The 19,135-nt window shown below is 39.4% G+C and overlaps 1 protein-coding gene across 1 annotated transcript in view; it reads right to left on the bottom strand.

The window, feature by feature from the left end:
• DCP1A (decapping mRNA 1A) overlaps nt 1-19,135 on the bottom strand; it is a 45,377-nt gene that overhangs the window by 11,159 nt on the left and 15,083 nt on the right. The window contains exons 4-5 of the mRNA XM_081105981.1: nt 9,737-9,803; nt 3,226-3,364 (exon numbers count right to left, since the gene is read on the bottom strand). Of these exons, the coding sequence (XP_080962107.1) occupies nt 3,226-3,364; nt 9,737-9,803 (206 nt within the window). The remainder of the gene's footprint in view (nt 1-3,225; nt 3,365-9,736; nt 9,804-19,135) is intronic.

Genomic DNA, 19,135 nt, shown 5'->3' with positions numbered 1-19,135 from the left:
TGTGGACAAAAGCTTCATTTCTCAAGAGTAAATACACAAGAGTGGTACCTGGGTCACACAGTAAATATATCTTTCTTCTAAATTTTTAGTTTTATGTTTTACATTTAGATCTATAATCCATTTTCAGTTTATTTTTGTTATGGGTATTACATTTAGGTTAGGGTTCTTTTTTCTTTTTGCATATGGATGGCCAATTGTTTTCAATCATTTGTTGAAACCATCAAATATTCTTAAAAATTAAACTACATTTTAGGTCTCTACACATCACAATTACAGATGACAAAAGTCATAAAGTATTATAAATTCTTGTTAACTTGTATGTAACACTAAAAGTGAAAATATTTTTGTTCTGAAAGAGAATACTAAAAAAAGAGATGGAGATGGAATTACGAATTTTTGGGTTATCTGATCTGCATTTGGTGAGCATTATCTAGGTCAAAATGAGCACCAAAAACAGTTCAGGACACTCAAGATAAAAAGAAAAGCCTTAAACTTCAAATTCCAGAGACAGATGAATTTTTCTTGATGCCATACTATAAATATATGTGCTTAGCATAGGAGTAGATACTCCAATGTTGAATAAATGATACGCATTTTTCTATTCAAATGCCTTAACCATTATATTATTTCAGAACACCATTTATGCAGTGTTACCCATTTAAATAGAGATGAAGTTGTCTGTGAAAGCCTATGAAATATCTTCTAACATATTTCTTTGTGCAACACCACCATCAATCTGTATCACCACGCTATGAAAAATGTGTGGAATTGTACTGTATTAGATAAAACATAAACTCAAAACACTACTCATAACAAGTTCTTAAAACAGCTGTATAAAATGTTCTGGAACATTTATTAAATGGGGAGCTTTTTTAAAAAACAAATATATTTTTATTGACTTCAGAGAGAGGAAGGAGAGGCAGAGATAGAAACATCAATGATGAGAGAGAATCATCAATCGGCTGCCTCCTATACACCCCCTACTGGGGGTCGAGCCCACAACTTGGGCATGTGCCCCGACCAGGAATCAAACCTTGACCTCTTGATTTATAGGTCAATGCTCAACCACTGGGCCACACCGGCTGAGTTAAAAATGAGAGGTTTTACATAAATATTCCAGCCTGTCATTTTCAGAGAGAAGCTGGATAATTTGGCAACAACTGCCTGGAGGTGAGCTGTAACTGACTCTGTGATATAGCAACAGGCTCCCTGTGTCAGATCCACCCTGACCCGTAGCAGGCACTCCCATGGCCCACATGGTTTTAAGGACATTTGAGTCTGCAATACTTGAAACTTAACTTGAGCTACGAGATGGGCTGTATTTTAAAAGGTCTCTAGGACTTAACATATTTTTTCCCATGTGTGCAAGATAAACAAAGGGGCCATCTGGAACCATGTGGCAGCTGAGGGGAACCCATCCAAACACTAAGATATGAATTCAGAGGTCACTGCTAACACCAATTCCATTTGGTTAGATGACAGGCCAAATACAGACAAGAAACAAAATTGTCATTTATGGAAGTTCTACCTATTTGCTGGCTGTTTTAAAAAACAGAACATATTAAAAAGTAAATATCAAAGTTTTAACTAAATACCCAAAGATTTAGTTTTGTTTTAATCTAACCATAGACAAATTTTATTTATTTCATACCATGGAAGAATTTTCTTATAACAGTAATTACTGTTCTCCCCACATTCTTAAAAGCCCTCTATAAAAACAGAGCAAGGCATCTGTGTAGATAACACAGACCTCATTAACTGCTTTTCCTATATTAATCTTCACAGATCTATAGGTTCCTCCTAATTCTCTATGAGACATTGAGGAGTTTGGTACAACTTGAAACTTCTCATGGGCTCGAATGTGTATTTCTCTACCCAGGAAGCGGGACTTCCTTTGGTGTTTGAATGTAGGTTTATTGTAGTTTATGGTGAAAACTACCTTCCAGAGCACTGTTCCTTGAACTCTAGATTCTTAAAGGGTAGTACGTGAAAAATGGTGCTATAGTCAAATCAACTTAGAAACTGGTGTTACCCCTTTATTTACTGCAGGGACCTCTCAGAGTCTTGAGCACTTAGCGCCCTATAAAGATGTGTGTGTGTGTGTGTGTTTTAATATATATTTTATTGATTTTTTACAGAGAGGAAGGGAGAGGGATAGAGAGCTAGAAACAACGATGAGAGAGAAACATCGATCAGCTGCCTCCTGCACTCCCTACTGGGGATGTGCCCGCAACCAAGGTACATGCCCTTGACCGGAATCAAACCTGGGACCCTTCAGTCCACAGGCCAATGCTCTATTCACTGAGCCAAACCGGCTAGGACCTAATGATGTTTTTAACTCACGGGACCAACTGGAACCTCTTCTCAAGGAATGCCTGTTAAAACGTAGAGGCCAGTGTTAGAGTAGAACTGGGAAATACAGTTTTAGAGAGTGCTTTTTACACTTTGTTCCCTGATCTTTTGGTGAGGATTAAACAAGAAAAGAGAAAAAGAACTTAACTCAATGTTAGTAGAATAAGGTGACAATTATAATTCTGCTGAAACAAAGTGGAAGCCTTTAGTATCACTCCAATAAAGTGTGGGGCTTTCAAATGCTGATGTCAAGTGAAATGCCAAGAAAGTTCCAAAGCTACAAGGTCTGATGACCATGGAGGAAATGTCTACTGCTTGCTACACCATGGACAGCTCATAAATATGTACTGAATAAACTAACGAATGCCTACAGCTTCTACTTCATTCAACTTTGGGGAGAAAATGTTATCAGCTAACTTTTAAACTAAAATACAAAACAGAAAGAAAAAAAATAAATTCTAGAAAAACCTCTCATTTGGGTGAAATTCCAAATGATGCTTAATGAAGGCAGTGCACTTACTACCAATAACAGACTGTAAATAAACGTAAATTCCTAAGACCTAGCAGAGACTGCAGAGGTGAAGACGAGGTATGAAGCTTTCCCAGTACTACCTGGTGCAGCTAACTTCTGCATTCCACAACCACTTTCTCCCATAATAGTTTTACAGGAATAGAGGGAAAAAATTTCTCAACTTTCATGCCAAGTCAAAGACTGTAAGGTAAGCAAATTTATTATCTCTTAGGCTTAAAACTAAAAGACAGGTTTTCTTTTTGAATTAATTATTTCTGCTGGCCCTGGAGGTGACTTCCCCAGTCCATGAGTCCCCTGCAAGTCTCGTCCCCTTTGGTCCTCCCAGGGGCATGCAGCCTCACCCTCTCATACTCATCCTTGGCTCGGCTGAGCATCTCCAGGATGTCGATGGGCCTGTGCTCACTGCAACCGTTGGCCTGGCTGGGACTCTGCTTATCCCGGGCAGCTTGCTGGGAGCGCCGTGTCTCCTCTTCTACCACCCTAGAAGACGAGAACCAGGTTTTAGCAACAACACCTGTTAAAACACAACCTGACCCAAGAACTCTTCTGGTGTTCATTTTCCAAGAATACAGGAAAAATGTCATGATCACAATGTCCTCACAATACAAAACACAGAGGCTTGGCTACCTCACCCTGGAATATATGACTGACCAATTCATCATTTTATTTATGGTACAGCATTGCCAACCAATATATTTCACTGTGAGAAGGACTGAAATACAGAATTCCATACCAGAGTTGTTAGAAATAGGTACATTAAAATTCTATGCAGAGCATTTGAGATCTTGCTCCCTGGCATATACTTTCTGTCTGGTTCAAATAAACTCTTATACATATTCTCCACAAGTTTGGATATTTCTTACATCAACTCAGATTAACAGGAGGAAATCAGATTTAATGCATATGCATGGGGAATTCACATAAGCATGACAAATTCTAAAGATAGTAGGCAAAATGGGTATACATGTCATTTGAGCTAAGAAGAAGGAGGTAAGGGTCTGGGACTTCAAAGGAAAGTAAGGCAATTCACAGGGAAATCAAAGAGTTAATGTTTAGTAAACAAATATTACTGTGCCCTCTAGAGACAATAGGTCTCAAGAAGGACTTCGATCAAATGGGCCTTGCTAGGTAGGTTTCCTCCCTGTCTGCCCCAACCAGTTCATATACCGTGGTTATCTATGGTGATAGTTCTTTCCGAACAGGCCTTCTATCTTAAATTCTTTTAGTCAATTTGTGGGAAGGCCAAAGCTTCTTTCTGAGTCTACTGTTCCTTAAAACAGTTATCATGCCAAAGTAATACATTTTACAGTGGCAAATTTTGCTTCCCTATTTGCACAAAATTTTTAACTCCAAAACATGAAAGTATGAGGTTGTGTGGGAGGAACTTTCCTCTACCCTCAAGATTCTTTGGCTCTAATAATAAAAAAGACACAAGATAGAATAACAACAGAAAACCAGCAAACTTAATTACACACATTATGTATAGGAACCCTGCACACATGAGAAAATCAGAGATCCTACATACACGAGAGGTTCAAGGATAGAAAGTTAAAATTAAACATATATAGCATTCGGAGCTAAGGATGAGGCAAGGAGCCCTGGAACTTCTAAGGGTCACTGCAGGACAGTAAAAAGAGCAAATGTTTAGTAATTAGAAGTTTACCCTGCCCTATGGGCAAAAAAAGCTCTACTAAATTATCTCTCTCTTTTTTAAAGTATCTTAAAATCAGTCAACTAAATGGTAAAGTAATTTGAAAATGGACAATGCTACCAAAACAAAGCAAGTCTGCACAGCTGAACAACTCACGGTGGAAAGTTTGTAATGACACCAGGCTGGCAGGAGAAAGATGAGTTTCTTGAAAATAAAGGTCTTGGTGAATCTTCAAAAGCAAATGAAAGCACTACAAGCAAACATAGGGTTTCCCCTTTTCTCTCCTTAAAAATCACTAAGTGGGTAACTGAGGTGAGGTGATTGCGGCATGCTCTTTATTTTGGTTGGTGCTGCTTACGCTAATTCTGTACTTGAAAATACATAAAGCAAGAAACTGGGAGTCAAGAATGTCACTTATAGGGTTGTGGTCTTTATATCCATCTGTGGGGTTTCATTTCTTAGGAATATCCTCTCCCCGCTCCCCCCACATAAAGGTCTGAAGCAATTATAGCAAAATGCCAGGAACTAAAAGATACGTAAGTGAGCACAAGGATTTTTTTATTGTTTCTTATATTTTTCTTCAAGCTTGGAATAATAATAATAATAAATTTCAACAAGGCAACCAATCTTTTTTGTTCCTTTTAAGGTTTACTCAGGTTCATTCCCAACTGTAATGAATAGGCCTACCTGCCAAGGGATATTATGGGCACAGTCACAACTTGATAACTGTATTACCTGAGAATTTTTCATACAGTGATGACAGGCAATAAAACAATTCAGTAGCAAAAGGCTTTTTGATGGACTAAGAGGGATAGGACAAGAATAGGCCACTGTGTCAGTTCCCTACTTTAAAACAATCCATCAGGAACTCCAGTGTGAGATGGTTCTTTTTTTTTTCCTGGAAAACATTGGGTTAAACAATATTAAACAGATTTTTTTTTTTAAATAGCAGAATCATTCTGAGTTTTTAATATGCTAAAATGTGTTATTATTCTCTAAGAAGGGTGGGCTTATACATTTTTCAAATGTATTTGACCACAGAATCTTCTCCTGAGGCAGGATTCCTATTTAAAAAAGGGTGGTTTAAGGTGATAATGTCATTAATAGGGTTATTATTTCTAAAACAAAGGTAGAACCACGGACTTTATAGTAGACTGAAAAAAGACTGGCAGGTGATATGAGGATCAGACCAATTAGAATATGATATCCATATTGGTAATCATCTCTTGGCAAAGAAATACTGTACTGTTGTAACTGTGAGGCTAGTAGCAAAAGACTGGAGAGGTATACATTGATTATTTCTTGATGGTGGATTACAAGCAATTTCACTTTGCTTGTACTTTTCTTCATTTTCGATAATTTACAGGCACTCCTTTAATATTCAGTAAAAAGATTATTTTATCCTCAATTATAGGCCACCCCCAGCCTGAATCTACCTTCACCAAGGACTCTGGTTACACAGTCTGTTTCTACCCCCCCCCCCCGCCCCCCCATGCTGCCTGGCTTGCCCATGCTTGAATTCACCTCTCCCCTGACCTGGACTGGATCTGTGCTTTTGGTTCAAAAGAAGACATTTCTAACAACCCACTAGCCACCTTGGTTACAAAGCTCACCACCGCTGAAAGCAGAGCTGCTGGATGGTATGGAAGGGACCCTCAAATGAGGCTTAGACTCTAAGGCCTTTTCCATTCTAACTCTGTGAAGAAGGACTTTGCTTCTCTCCTTTCCTCACAAATTCTCAACTGTGCTCCTAAGACTATCGGTAAGATCAGAAATAAAGCTGACTTCCCTGAGTTCTCCAAATTTTATAGTCTATGTAGGCAAACTCTAAAACAAGTTTTATTATTAAATAGTTTCTGGAAGACTGGATTTCCTCTTTAGGAGGATCAATGTTTTTCAAGTTTAGTGGATTTTTAACTTTGCCACTGACCAAGGAGAATTTCCAAATTTAGATATAGTACAGGTATAGAAATTTGCTCACTCTCCCTAAAAAGCTTCTCAGTTTTTATAAAGAACTTTAAGAATAAATCAATTCTTTACTTGGAGAATTTTTACTCGATTGCAGCTATCAAAACAGTGATGGGAAGATCTAAATTTGACAGAATGGACACTGACAGGCATATTTATTTAGACACATAATATGCCAAGAAGAATTTTACCTGAATTTCTGGTTAGCAGATGTGACATTTAGAAATATGTAGCAAATTGAAGTTGCACACAGGCAGTTAGAGCAAAGAAAGATAAAGTAGTCTTTTTTATCTCTGGTGTCCAGAATGCCATTTATCACAAAGTTAATGTTAACATATAAGGTATTCGCTTCAGACATAAACAGGCCAGGCTCTTGAAAACTCCCCATCAACAATTTCACAAGGGCATTCTCTAATCACTTTCAGTACCTCTCCACTTCAAGTAAAACAAGCTGAGTTAAGCAAATGTCTCTTTTTGGAGGCATTCTAGTGAAAGAACCTTGACTGCTCTTCTTTTCCCTCTCTGCTTCCTGTTTCTACTTCCTCGTTTTATTTTTAGATTCAATACAATTATTTCCAGATAGGCCTTTAGTCTTTAGCTTCATTTACTACCTGAAGTTTTACGTTAGGGGTACTACTTGACAGAGAAAAGAAAGCTCAGAAAGGTTTCCTGTGGATGGCTGTTAGAGCTAAAAAAGCTGGATTCTCTCACTCAGGTCCCAAAAGCTCTCAATCTGCAGGAGAAAGTGTACGTACAGTGTATGGACAACGTATGGGTAAGGGGGCACGGATTCCCTGCACAGCTGAAATCTGCGTACAGCTTTGACTCCCCCCAAAACTTTACTAACAGCCTACTGTCGACTGGGAGCCTGCCTGGTAACATAGTTGATTAACATATAAAAGAAAATGTTACTTTAAAAGATCGTAAGGAAGAGAAAATACACTTATAGTACTGTATTTATTGAAAAAAATACAAGACTAAGTGGACCCACAGAATTCAATTCTGTGTAGTTCAAGGTCAACTGTAGTAATATATTCCAAAGTTTAGATATTTAAAATATATTCTGGATTTCAGGATAACAAAAAAAAAAAAAAAAAAAAAAAAAATCAACAAATCTGTGTCTTCTAAGTAAACAGAAGCTGCCTTTGCTGTTACTTTCAAAACTACAGCCGAAACCGGTTTGGCTCAGTGGATAGAGCATCAGCCTGCAGACTGAAAGGTCCCAGGTTCGATTCCGGTCAAGGGCATGTACCTTGGTTGCGGGCACATCCCCAGTAGGAGATGTGCAGGAGGCAGCTGATCGATGTTTCTAACTCTCTATCTCTCTCCCTCTCTGTAAAAAATCAATAAAATATATTAAAAAAAAAAAACTACAAAAAATGTCATCAAAAAATTGGCTTTGCATTATCTTTTTAAGATAAAATACGCTCTAAAGAAAGTGTGCTTCTAGAGAGCCAACACGTGTTCAAATATGAGTGACACAGGTTTATATGGAACAATCCTCAGGGGGCACACACCATTAGATATGGCCTGCCCTGTGGCTACAGCCAATGCCGCCAAAGCACAGCTGATTAACATCCAACTGGGACGCCTTAGCCTCAGGGGCTTCTTTTAAAATGCAAACATACCTGGAAGTGAGGTTTTTGAGTTAATTATTTATTTATATTTTTATAAGAATTAGTTTTAAAATAAGATTATTTTCAACAATCAAGACTGCTTTCTTCTAAACACGTTGATAACAAGAGAATCTTGATTTGACACACAAGGAAGAGAGGTCAACATTTCTGAGAAGGAACACTGAAAAGGAACCAGAAGTGCCCCAGAATAAGTGTGCCCACTGTGCATTTTGCCCAGAGCTCTCAGGCCCCTTGAGTGCCACAGTGTCTTGGGCACCTAAACTCCAGACTGGCAGTACCAGCCATACAGATAACCCATGCAGGGTGGCTTCTGCTGGCTACTTTGAGAAAGGACATTGAACCACTCTTTAGAATAGTAATTCAATGAAAATGGTTTTCCAAATTCCAAATTTCGTTCTTTTTTTTTTTTTATTTATTTTTTTTTTAAATATATTTTATTGATTTCTTACAGAGAGGAAGGGAGAGAGATAGAGAGCCAGAAACATCGATGAGAGAGAAACATCGATCAGCTGCCTCCTGCACATCTCCCACTGGGGATATGCCCGCAACCCAGGTACATGCCCTTGACCGGAATCGAACCTGGGACCCTTCAGTCCGCAGGCCGACGCTCCATCCACTGAGCCAAACCGGCTTCGGCCCAAATTTCGTTCTTACAAAAAAAAAAATCTCTTGGAACACAATACAGCAATAGACTGGTGATTTAGTAACCTAGAATCTGGGTCAAAAATAATTTCACTCAAAAAGGTAAACATGGATGTGTGCAGGAGTTCTCCTTCGGCTACTGAACACAGTCCCACTTGTTATAGTGAAAATCTGGATAGAATCTACATTGGATATGGTGGTTAGACTGGGCACGGCACATAGATGACACCCTCAGAAGGTTCTGGTTAAATTACAATCTATATGCAGGACACTATACAGGGCTATTTAAGGCTTTGAAAAAATGCTGTTGACATGAAACTAGGCCGTACATACAGTATGATCTTATTTTTGTAAGAAACAATCAAGGACATCAACCTCACATATACATAAAGAAAAAGACCAAAAGGAAAGTTTTTGGAACTTTCTACATTATCTTGTACATTATCAAGTAAACTAACAGGACAACACACACTGAGTATAGTAGTAGGATTACAAAAGACTAGAGGCCCAGTGCATGAAATTCTTGTATGGGTAGGGTCCCTAGGCCTGGCTGACAATCAGGGCCAATCTGTGGGGCGATCTCAGGGAGTGGGGAGGCCACCCCCCCCTCGCTGGCACAGCCTTGGCTGGCCTGGGGCCTGTGGGCAGCTCCTGCGCTGAGCGTCTGCCCTCTGGTGGTCAGTGCACATCATAGCAACTGGTCATTTCACAGGTCATTCCACCGTTCAGTCAATCTGCATAATGGGCTTTTATTATATAGGATTATAGATTTCTTTAGACCTTTCTGTCTTTTCCAAATTTTTGAGAATAAACAGGAAATTAGAGGAAAATACATAATTAGAGGAAATTAGAAGGAGATTATTATACTCTAGTAACAAAGAGAAGTAGGGAGAAAAGTAATTTTTCATCTCTCATATGTCATTAATAAATAAATCTGTAGAGTAATATACTTACTCGGACATGAGTTTGGCTATGCGGTGACAGTCATTCTTGTCATAAAACCAGATACTGTATATTGACACTTGAAAAACAAAGAAAAAAAATAAGAGGAAATGAGGTTTCAACATATATGTAAGTAACACAGTATTACCATGGAATGCCACAGCATTTATCATCAGACTCTCAAATTGTTAAAGGTTCCTCTAAATGTTTAATAAAATTAGAACAGGTAAAATATTCAGATGAAAAGTGCAAAACCTGCTGAGTAGCTCAGTTGGTTTGAGTATTGTCCCAATATGCCAAGGTTTCAGGTTTGATCCCTGGTCAGGGCACATACAAGAAGCAACCAATAAATGCAAAAATAAATGGAACAACAAATTTATGTTCCTCTCTCTCTCTCTCTCTCTCTCTCTCCCCACCCTTCCTCTCTCTCTAAAATTAATCAAGAAAAAAACCCTGCAAAAATAGTTGGCTTTCGATATTATTATCAGATCTCATTGCGCCTAAAATGCCATTAATTTTAAGATGAACTATTATTTTATGTATTATCAAGAAAAAAGTGACAAAGAATCAATATTGACAAGATGTATTACAAATAAAAAAAGGTCTTAATTATTGAAAACCAAATTTACCAGCTAATTGAACACTAAAACCTTTGTCTTTGCAACTGAAAATATAGAATACATGTCACAGCAAAAACAAAGCTTTAAAAACAAATACCAGATCCATCCAATGATCAACTCTGTCCATCACACTTTTTTCCCCATCTTTTTTATCCCAGTATGATCAGCACTAAGAAAGCCAACAAAAAATTTTTGATGAGAAACCAGGATATAGATTCCTTTATTGGGAGTGAATCTAAGGAGTATTCAAATTGTTACATAATTTGAATTATCTGTTGCATCTGAATATGACTAAATTTTTTACTTTTCATTATTAAAAAAAATATTTGATGAATAAATAGATAAATGAACTTTAATATAACAATATTTAAATAAAACTATTTTATGTACTTTTTGGATAAGGCAGAATAGAAATGCTGTATACAACAAAATTAAAATACGGGTAGGTATGGTTTATTGCAAACATGTGCATCCACTATGACACAGATTGTCCCAGGATTGCCTTTCATATTTTCAACCACTCCCTGGCACAGAGATAGAAACATCAATCACTCCCTGGAGGGGGAGGGGGAGGGGGAGGGGGAGGGGAGGGGGAGGGGGAGGGGAGGGAGAGGGAGAGGGAGAGGGAGAGGGAGAGAAACATCAATGATGAGAGAATCATTGGTTGACTGCCTCCTGTAAGCCCCCTACTGGGGATCAAACCAGCAACCTGGGCATGTGCCCTTGACCAGGAATCAAATCAGTAACCCATTGGTTCCTGGATCGACACTCAACCACTGACCCACACAGGCTGGGATCAAATTTGAAAGTTTTATTAATGAATGAACACTGGATTTTGTCAAATTTTTTTTTTAGCTGTCAAAAAACACAATATTGCCCTGACTGAGTGACTCAGTTGCTTGGAGTGTCGTTCTGTAAATTGGAAGATTGCAGGTTACAGGAGGTAACCAATTAATGTTTCTCTCTAAAATTAATAAGAAAATATATCCTTGGGTGAGGATTAAAAAGAGGAAATAAAAATAAGTGAATTACTTAAAAAACAACATCTATATGATATGATATTCCTTCTACCTTTCCTTTAGCCTATTAATATGATGGGTTACATTGATTTTCAATATTGAACCAGTTTTGCATATCTATACTAATAAAAGGGTAATATGCTCATTAGGGTGGACATCTTCTGGATCTTTCCAGACAAAGCTGCAGTGGATGCCCGAGGCTCAGACAGCCACAGTGGCCGGCAGTGGCGGTGGCGGCAGCAGCAGCAGCGGCGGCAGCAGCGGTGTCACCTTCCCCTGATCGTCCTGGTCGCCTCCCACAGAGGGAAGCCAGAGGCAGGAGCAGCAATGGCGTGATGGGGGCGGTGCCTTCCCCTGATTGGCCAGTCACTTCCCATGGGCCTAAGCTGTCAGTGGGACATCCATCCTCTGAGGGCTCCCAGACTGTGAAGGGGCAGGCCGGGCTGAGGGACCGCCCCCCTCCCCAGTGCACGAATTTTCTAGTCTAAAATAAAGCCCATCTAGCCATTTTTTATATTGTTTTTTTTCTATTTATTGTTAGATTTGCTAATATTTGGTTGAGGATTTTTTTCATCTAAGTTCATGAGAGATAATGGTATGTAGGTTCTTTTGTTTCTTTTTTTTAACTGTCTTGTTTGGGTATCAAGGTAATATTGGTCTTATAAAAATCAGTTGAGAAGTGTTCCCTCCTTTTCTGTTTCCCAGAAGAAACTGTAAAATTAGTGTTAATTCTTCTTTGAATGCTCCTTTAAATCCATCTGGGCCTGGAGATTTCTTTTTCATGGGCCTTAAAATTATGAATTCAATTTCTTTAATGGCTATAGGACTATTCATGTTATCTATTTTATCTTGGTTGCATTTTGTAGCTTGTGGTTTACAAAGAATTGGTCCATTTCTTCTAAGGTGTCAAGTTTAGGAGTGTAAAGTTATTCATAGCATTCTCTTAATCTTTTAAAGTCTGGAAGATCTGCAGTAATATCTTCTATTTCAATCCTGAAGCTGGTAATTTGTCTTTTGTGTGTGTGTGTGTGTGTGTGTGTGTGTTTGTTTTTGGTTAGTCTTAACAAAGTCTTAACTTTATTGACTTTGTAAAAAATAAAAGCTTTTGTTTCATTGATTTGTTTTTTCTCTATTTTCAATTTCATTGATTTCTGCTGTCATCTTTAGTCTCCCTTAGTTTTTATGCTTTGAGTTTATTTTGCTCTTCTTTTTCTAGTTTCTTGAGGTAGGAATTTAGTAGGTTCTCAGCCAGTGTTGCTTGAGGGGGAGGGGTTTTCCCATGGTTAGGCCCCCCGTGTGCCTCTGGGAGAAGGGGAGCCTCTGACCTTCACAGATGAAGACTGCTTCCCAGGCCAGGCTGGTTGTGCCGTGACTCCTCCGGGTACCCACCTTCCCTTCATGGAAGGCAGAAAAAGCACTGTCCTGGTAGCCACTTAGTATTATTAGGGCTTCCAATCTTTTCTGCCAGTTTTGCTGGGCTCATCTACTATCGTTGGCAGGACTCCCATTAGATTTAGGGGAAGAATGAGCCTACCTGTTGCTAGGCTGGATGGAGGGCAAGAAACACCAGGCCTAAGTCCCCTTATTCTGTCGGGTGGGAGAGTGTAAGACACCCTGCTGCTGTTTCTGTCAGTTTTAGGTCCTACACCAGACAGACTTCTTTTTTCCACCTTTCAGAGTTCTGACTGTCTCTTGTGTTATTTCTGAACTTTATACATTACAAGGAAAAGCAAAGGGAAACAAGTCTATGCGATTTTCTTTGTATCAGAAGTCTCATGATGTACTTTTATTGATGGAAAACAGGCTCACGGAAGGACTAAATGACTCATTAATAAAATCAGAGAAAAACAGTCTCAGAACTAGAATTCAGGTTTTCTCAGTCCTAGACCAGTAGTCACGCAGCTACACATCTACTACCTCATTAGTTTAAATAATAATTTTTTATAGAATGAGCTTCAATTATGCTTGAAGATTAAAGCAACACATAAAAGAAATATAAATAATTGAGTAAGTTAGATACTACAATTTAGAAAGCCACCGTTAATAAAGCTATTTTAATAATGAATTTTGTTTTACCCTGGATTAAGGTAATTATATTTCTCTACAAGACTTCATGGCCAATCACAACTTTAAAAATTCCCTTTTTAATGAAAATAAAAATTTAACTGGATTTTTGTATTGTCACTGTAGAGTGAATTAAAACATTATTGATATACAGAGTGAGTGAATGGCATCATTTTAATGAATCAAGAGCACAAACGGGAATTTTTTTCCTACCCTGTTCACAAGGAGGCTTCTTTCACAGGGAAACCCCAGTTACACTAAAACTGTCCTAAATTGTCTGACCCCATGTCTGGCTATGTGTCCTGCAGGTGACTGCATGCTACCATGAGGCAGCTGAGGCTGCTGTTTGGACCCTACTTTCACAGTCCTTCTTCTGTTCACAGAACTTTAAAACACTACTGACGCTTCAAACAGAATCACATCCAATGAATAATAAGTCATTTTTAAATATTTTACATGATGTAAGTCAACAGATTAAATTTAGCTTTGACAGCCCAATAGAGGAGCACAGAAACAGCCTTGTCACAGAGGAGATAATTATTAAGTATTATCTATGTTCTTAGCAGCTAAAGACTGCTCCAACATAGAGTAAATCAGATTGGGCTTTGAAAAGACTCCATATATGGCAATCACAGGCACCTACCTTTCTTTAAATATGTCTCCTCCAACCTTGGCTAAAGAACATCCAAACTACAAATGATTGCAGTTTTCCTCTAATGCACACATCCATACAATTAATAGTAATGAGAAAAAGTTGATGGTATGCAATACATCAGGCTCAAAGAGGAACTCGTTTTTTGTGAGGGTTTTTTTTTTTAGCTAAGCAGAGGCATTTAAATATGTTTTCATAGGAGATTGTAAACCAAAATCTTAGGAAAGAATTCCATATTACTAATCAAAATAAATCTATCAGAGCTGTCAACTTATGACAAATCTTCACTTAGGTCTACCCTTTTCCTTTGAAGAAATACACTATAATTTAAAAATAAGACACATGCCTTCCGCTCTTGTACATTATCAAGTAAACTGCCAGAAAGAGCCAACCACTTTCAAAGGCATGTTTGCTGAAGAAATAAAGATAAGGAAGCCATAATGATAGCTTAATGGGTAAAGGATAACAGTCACACTCGATTCTGCCAAAAGCAGACCTGTGGAGGTTCAGACAAGCATCCAAGAATCAGTTCTGTCTGCCAACATATCAACTGCTCAGTGCATGCAACTGGCAAGAAGGCCCAAAGACCTGCCACTAAGCCTGTCACTGTCACCAGTGAGGACAGACAGACAAGTCCGCCAGATAGCTAAAACTGCGGAGGACATTGTCTCCAAACCAAAGCTGAGTATTCTTCCAAGAGAAGTTACACTGGAAGGCCCAATATATTCTGTCAACAATTCACCTGAAATAATTTCCCTTGATTAACTATATCACAGAGGATTTAGGGAATTGGCAATATAGTACTACTTTGCTATGGCAAATAATAATGGCATGCTGTATTACAAATGGCTTTTCTCAAGATAAGAGCAAACTAATTATTGAACACCCACCATATATCATGGTGTTAACAGCTGTCCCAGGTAAGTCATGCTGCACAGGCAAATCACTGAAGAGTTAGGAAGTGTGACAGGACATGTAATTAATTACCTTTAGCTTGTACTTCCATGAAAAATAGCAAGGTACAGAAAGAATATCCAAAATTAAATGTTTCCTTTTCTTTTGAAAGTGTGAAAAATAAAACTGACAAAGATGAAAAGTATCTGCATTATTTAATATTGAGAAATTTTTAAAAGCTGTGAGGCAAGGTTTCCATTTTCCTAGAGAGCCTGTTTAAAGATCCAGCAGGCCGGTGTGATTTCAGGTGATCCTTCACTCTGCTGCTCATCGGGAGTGTTATATGGCATACACAAGGTAAAAAAAATCCAAATTAATTTGGAGCCTTTATAAAATCCCTTGAGACTTCTAGTGATCCTGTGAAATGTCACAGAAACAGAGCTGGGAATCACTCTCATGCTGTCTTTTTGATTCATTTATTATTTAGTTTTGACTTACTTTCTAAAAGGATTTGAGGAAGCTGGAGATTTTCTCAGTATGGTGCCAAGCAGAAAAGGGGGTTTGATAAAGCTTTTTGGCAAAGGAGTTCAAAGCAACAAAATTTCTAAAGATGATACTGACCAAAACCCCCTACAAGGAAACAAAAACAAGAAAATGGACTCTGAACACAGCCAGAACCATTTACTCTAGACATAAGGAAGACCCTTCTGATTATAAAAACAGTGTAAGATTGGGACAGGTTATATAAACACAAGCCTGCCCTGGGGAGCGAAACATCAAATGCCACTGCCTTGACAGATCATTTAAGACAGGAATAAGCCTGGTGGTTCCACATCAACATCAAAAGGTTGGGGAAGAAAGGCTCTGAGGTGAGGGTAAGAACACACACACACATACAGGAGACTGTGGCAGGTGGCAAGCAGGCAGGCAAGGAGAGGCCGTATATCTATACTAATAAAAGCCTATGTGGTTGTCACGCCCTCACTCTGTAACAATCCATCACTAGGAGGCTGCGTGCGCACACGGGTGGGCGGGGACTTGACGCTGTGTGCACAGCATGGAGGTGAGTCATGGCAGCTCCTTGTGGGGATTCCAGGGGCAGCTCTGGCCTACCTCTTTGGGGCAATCCATCAAGGAGCCCCGGATGGGTGGGCAGGGCCTACCTCTTTGGTGAGATCGATCGCGGGGCTCCCGCATTATGAGAGGGCACAGGCCAGGCTGGGGACCCCGCCCCCCAGTGCATGAGTTTCCTGCAGCAGGCCTCTAGTCTATCTATAAGAAAGGCTGGTAAGTATGCTTCAATGACCTTAGTAGCTTACTCCTTTTGGCCAAAAGAACACCCATTTTAAAAAAACACATACTAACATGGTGAAAATAGAGCCCACTTTAAAATATTTAAATTGCAAACATCTATTTACTGAACACTGATTAAAGACTTGGGCCAGGTAATTTAAAAATGCTATTCTGCAAACTCTTTAGTTTATTATTTTGAAATTTGGTACCCCTCTCTAAATCAAATCAAGTTAGAAAATATTTACCGGCAATACTGCTTCCACAGTCACTGTTAATATAAACTCAGTTTAGGATCCAGACACATGAAGAAACCACTGAACATTTTTAGGGATAAGAAAATAAACCTAAGAATATCACAACTGATAACTCCTATTTATATTTATAAACTTTTATTCATTTAAAAAAAATATTTCTTGATTTGAGAGAGGAAGGGAGAGGGAGAGAAACACCAATGATGAGAGAGAATCATTGCTTGGCTGCCTTCTGCACACTCCGTACTGGGGATCGAGCCTGCAACCCAGGCATGTGCCCTTGGCCAGAACTGAACCTGGGACCCTTCAGTTCGCAGGCCGACGCTCTATCCACTGAGCAAAACTGGCCAGGGATAAACTTTTATTCATTTTTTTACAGGGTCTTTTAAAAATATATATATATTTTATTCAGTTTTTTATAGAGAGGAAGGGAGAGGGATAGAGAGTTAGAAACATTGATCAGCTGCCTCCTGCACACCCCCTACTGGGATATGTCCGCAACCAAGGTACATGCCCTTGGCCGGAATCGAACCTGGGACCCTTCAGTCCACAGGCTGATGCTCTATCCACTGAGCCAAACCAGTTAGGGCAAACTTTTATTCTTAAATGATAGGCAAACCCAAATAAAACAGTGAATCACATGAGGATTTTATCTCTATTCAGATTTACTGCCATTATTGCCACACAGTACTTGCCACTCCCTAAATCAGGAGAGTGTCCCCTAAGTGAACGCTATAAGTGATAATGGATGTACCCAAATGTTGGAGCCATCCAACCACCACTGGTAGTCTATTCACTCTGGTGTCCCACTCAAATATACTCATTTTTTTTGCCGAAACCGGTTTGGCTCAGTGGATAGAGCGTCGGCCTGTGGACTGAAAGGTCCCCGGTTCGATTCCGGTCAAGGGCATGTACCTGGGTTTCGGGCACAACCCTGGTGGGGGATGTGCAGGAGGCGGCTGGTCAATGTTTCTCTCTCATCGATGTTTCTGACTCTCTATCTCTCTCTCTTCCTCTCTGTAAAAAATCAATAAAATATATTAAATATATATATATATATATATACTCATTTTTATGTGTCACAAGGGACAAAAAAGGGTGGGAAGTATGCCTCTTGGCCTCCATGGAGTTGAGTTCCTATTTCCTGGGCCTCGGAAAACAGTTAGGTTAGACAGTGGTGTAGGAAAAGGGAGGACTTCTTTTCTCTCCTTTCCCTAACTTCTCTTCTACACATTTTCCTGTCAATTTACCAAGAGATCAACCAAACCAGGGTTGTAAGGTAAATGCCCACAGAGAGGGGTGTAAGAAACCTCAGGGGCTGGGATCCGTGAGGCTGTGATGGGCAGCCTTTGCCAGAGCTCTGGCTATTAGTATTTACAGGAATGCAGGTGCTGTGTGAGACTATACATGCCATTTTGTCACAAGAAGAAAAGATAGAAACCGAAGTGTAGGGGTATGTATGTGTGTGTGTAAAATACCCAAACTTTTAAATATTGGTAGCAAATGCTTATCCTATGTCTCCTTTTAATAAAAAAAGAAAAGAAAAAAAGAAAAAGCTGAGCATGCATGGAAGCAGTGACTCTGTGAGTAGCTCAGACCTGCCTGGATCCTGCAGGGTACTGACGCTCATGTGCTCAGTCTGCAGGCTTATCTGGCCAGCTCCAGAGCGGCTTCAAATCTTCTTGGACTAGCATTACTCTGTGTTTCAATTTTTACCTCCACAATGAACTTCACTATGTAAACACAAGTGAAAATCTATACACATACATATTAAGAACACATTTCTGCCACTTAGCATCAAGTAATTGTTGCTTTCCTTTGTGAGTTCTTAAAGAGAAAATCCTATATAATAAAAGGCTAATATGCAAATTGTCCCCTCGGGAGTTCGACTGGCCAGGAGTTCAACCACTTGCTATAATGTGCGCTGATTACTAGGGGGCAGTGCAGAACAAAGGAAGGCCCCAATTGGCCCTGATTGCTGACCAGGCCTAGGGACCCTACCTGTGCACGAATTTCATGCATGGAGCTTCTAGTATTAGAGATAAATGGTGCAGCATAGTTAACTTTTTTATTTTCATTTTTTAAATATATTTTATTGATTTTTTACAGAGAGGAAGGGAGAAGGATAGAGAGTTAGAAACATCGATGAAAGAGAAACATCGATCAGCTGCCTCCTGCACACCCCCTACTGGGGATATGCTCACAACCAAGGTACATGCCCTTGCCTGGAATTGAACCTGAGATCCTCGAGTCCGCAGGCTGATGCTCTATGCACTGAGCCAAACCGGTTAGGGCAGTGGTTGGCAAACTGCGGCTCGCGAGCCACATGCAGCTCTGTGGCCCCTTGAGTGTGGCTCTTCCACAAAATACCACGTGGGGGCACGCATGTGCAGTGTGATTGAAACTTCATGGCCCATGCGCAGAAGTCGGTATTTTGTGGAAGAGCCACACTCAAGGGGCCACAGAGCCGCATGTGGCTCGCGAGCCGCAGCTTGCCGACCACTGGGTTAGGGCTAACTTTTTAAAATCTTTACAATTAAGGTAACACCACAATTTTTTTAAAAATTGCTTTTTACCTGACAACACTACCTTAGGGGAGGAAAAAAGCCAGTAATTAT

The sequence above is a fragment of the Myotis nattereri genome, assembly GCF_964212035.1.
Source record: "Myotis nattereri genome assembly, chromosome: 14".
Classification (NCBI taxonomy): Eukaryota; Metazoa; Chordata; class Mammalia; order Chiroptera; family Vespertilionidae; genus Myotis; species Myotis nattereri.
Note: the sequence above shows the minus strand (reverse complement) of the source record. Positions and strands in the feature narration are given on the sequence as shown.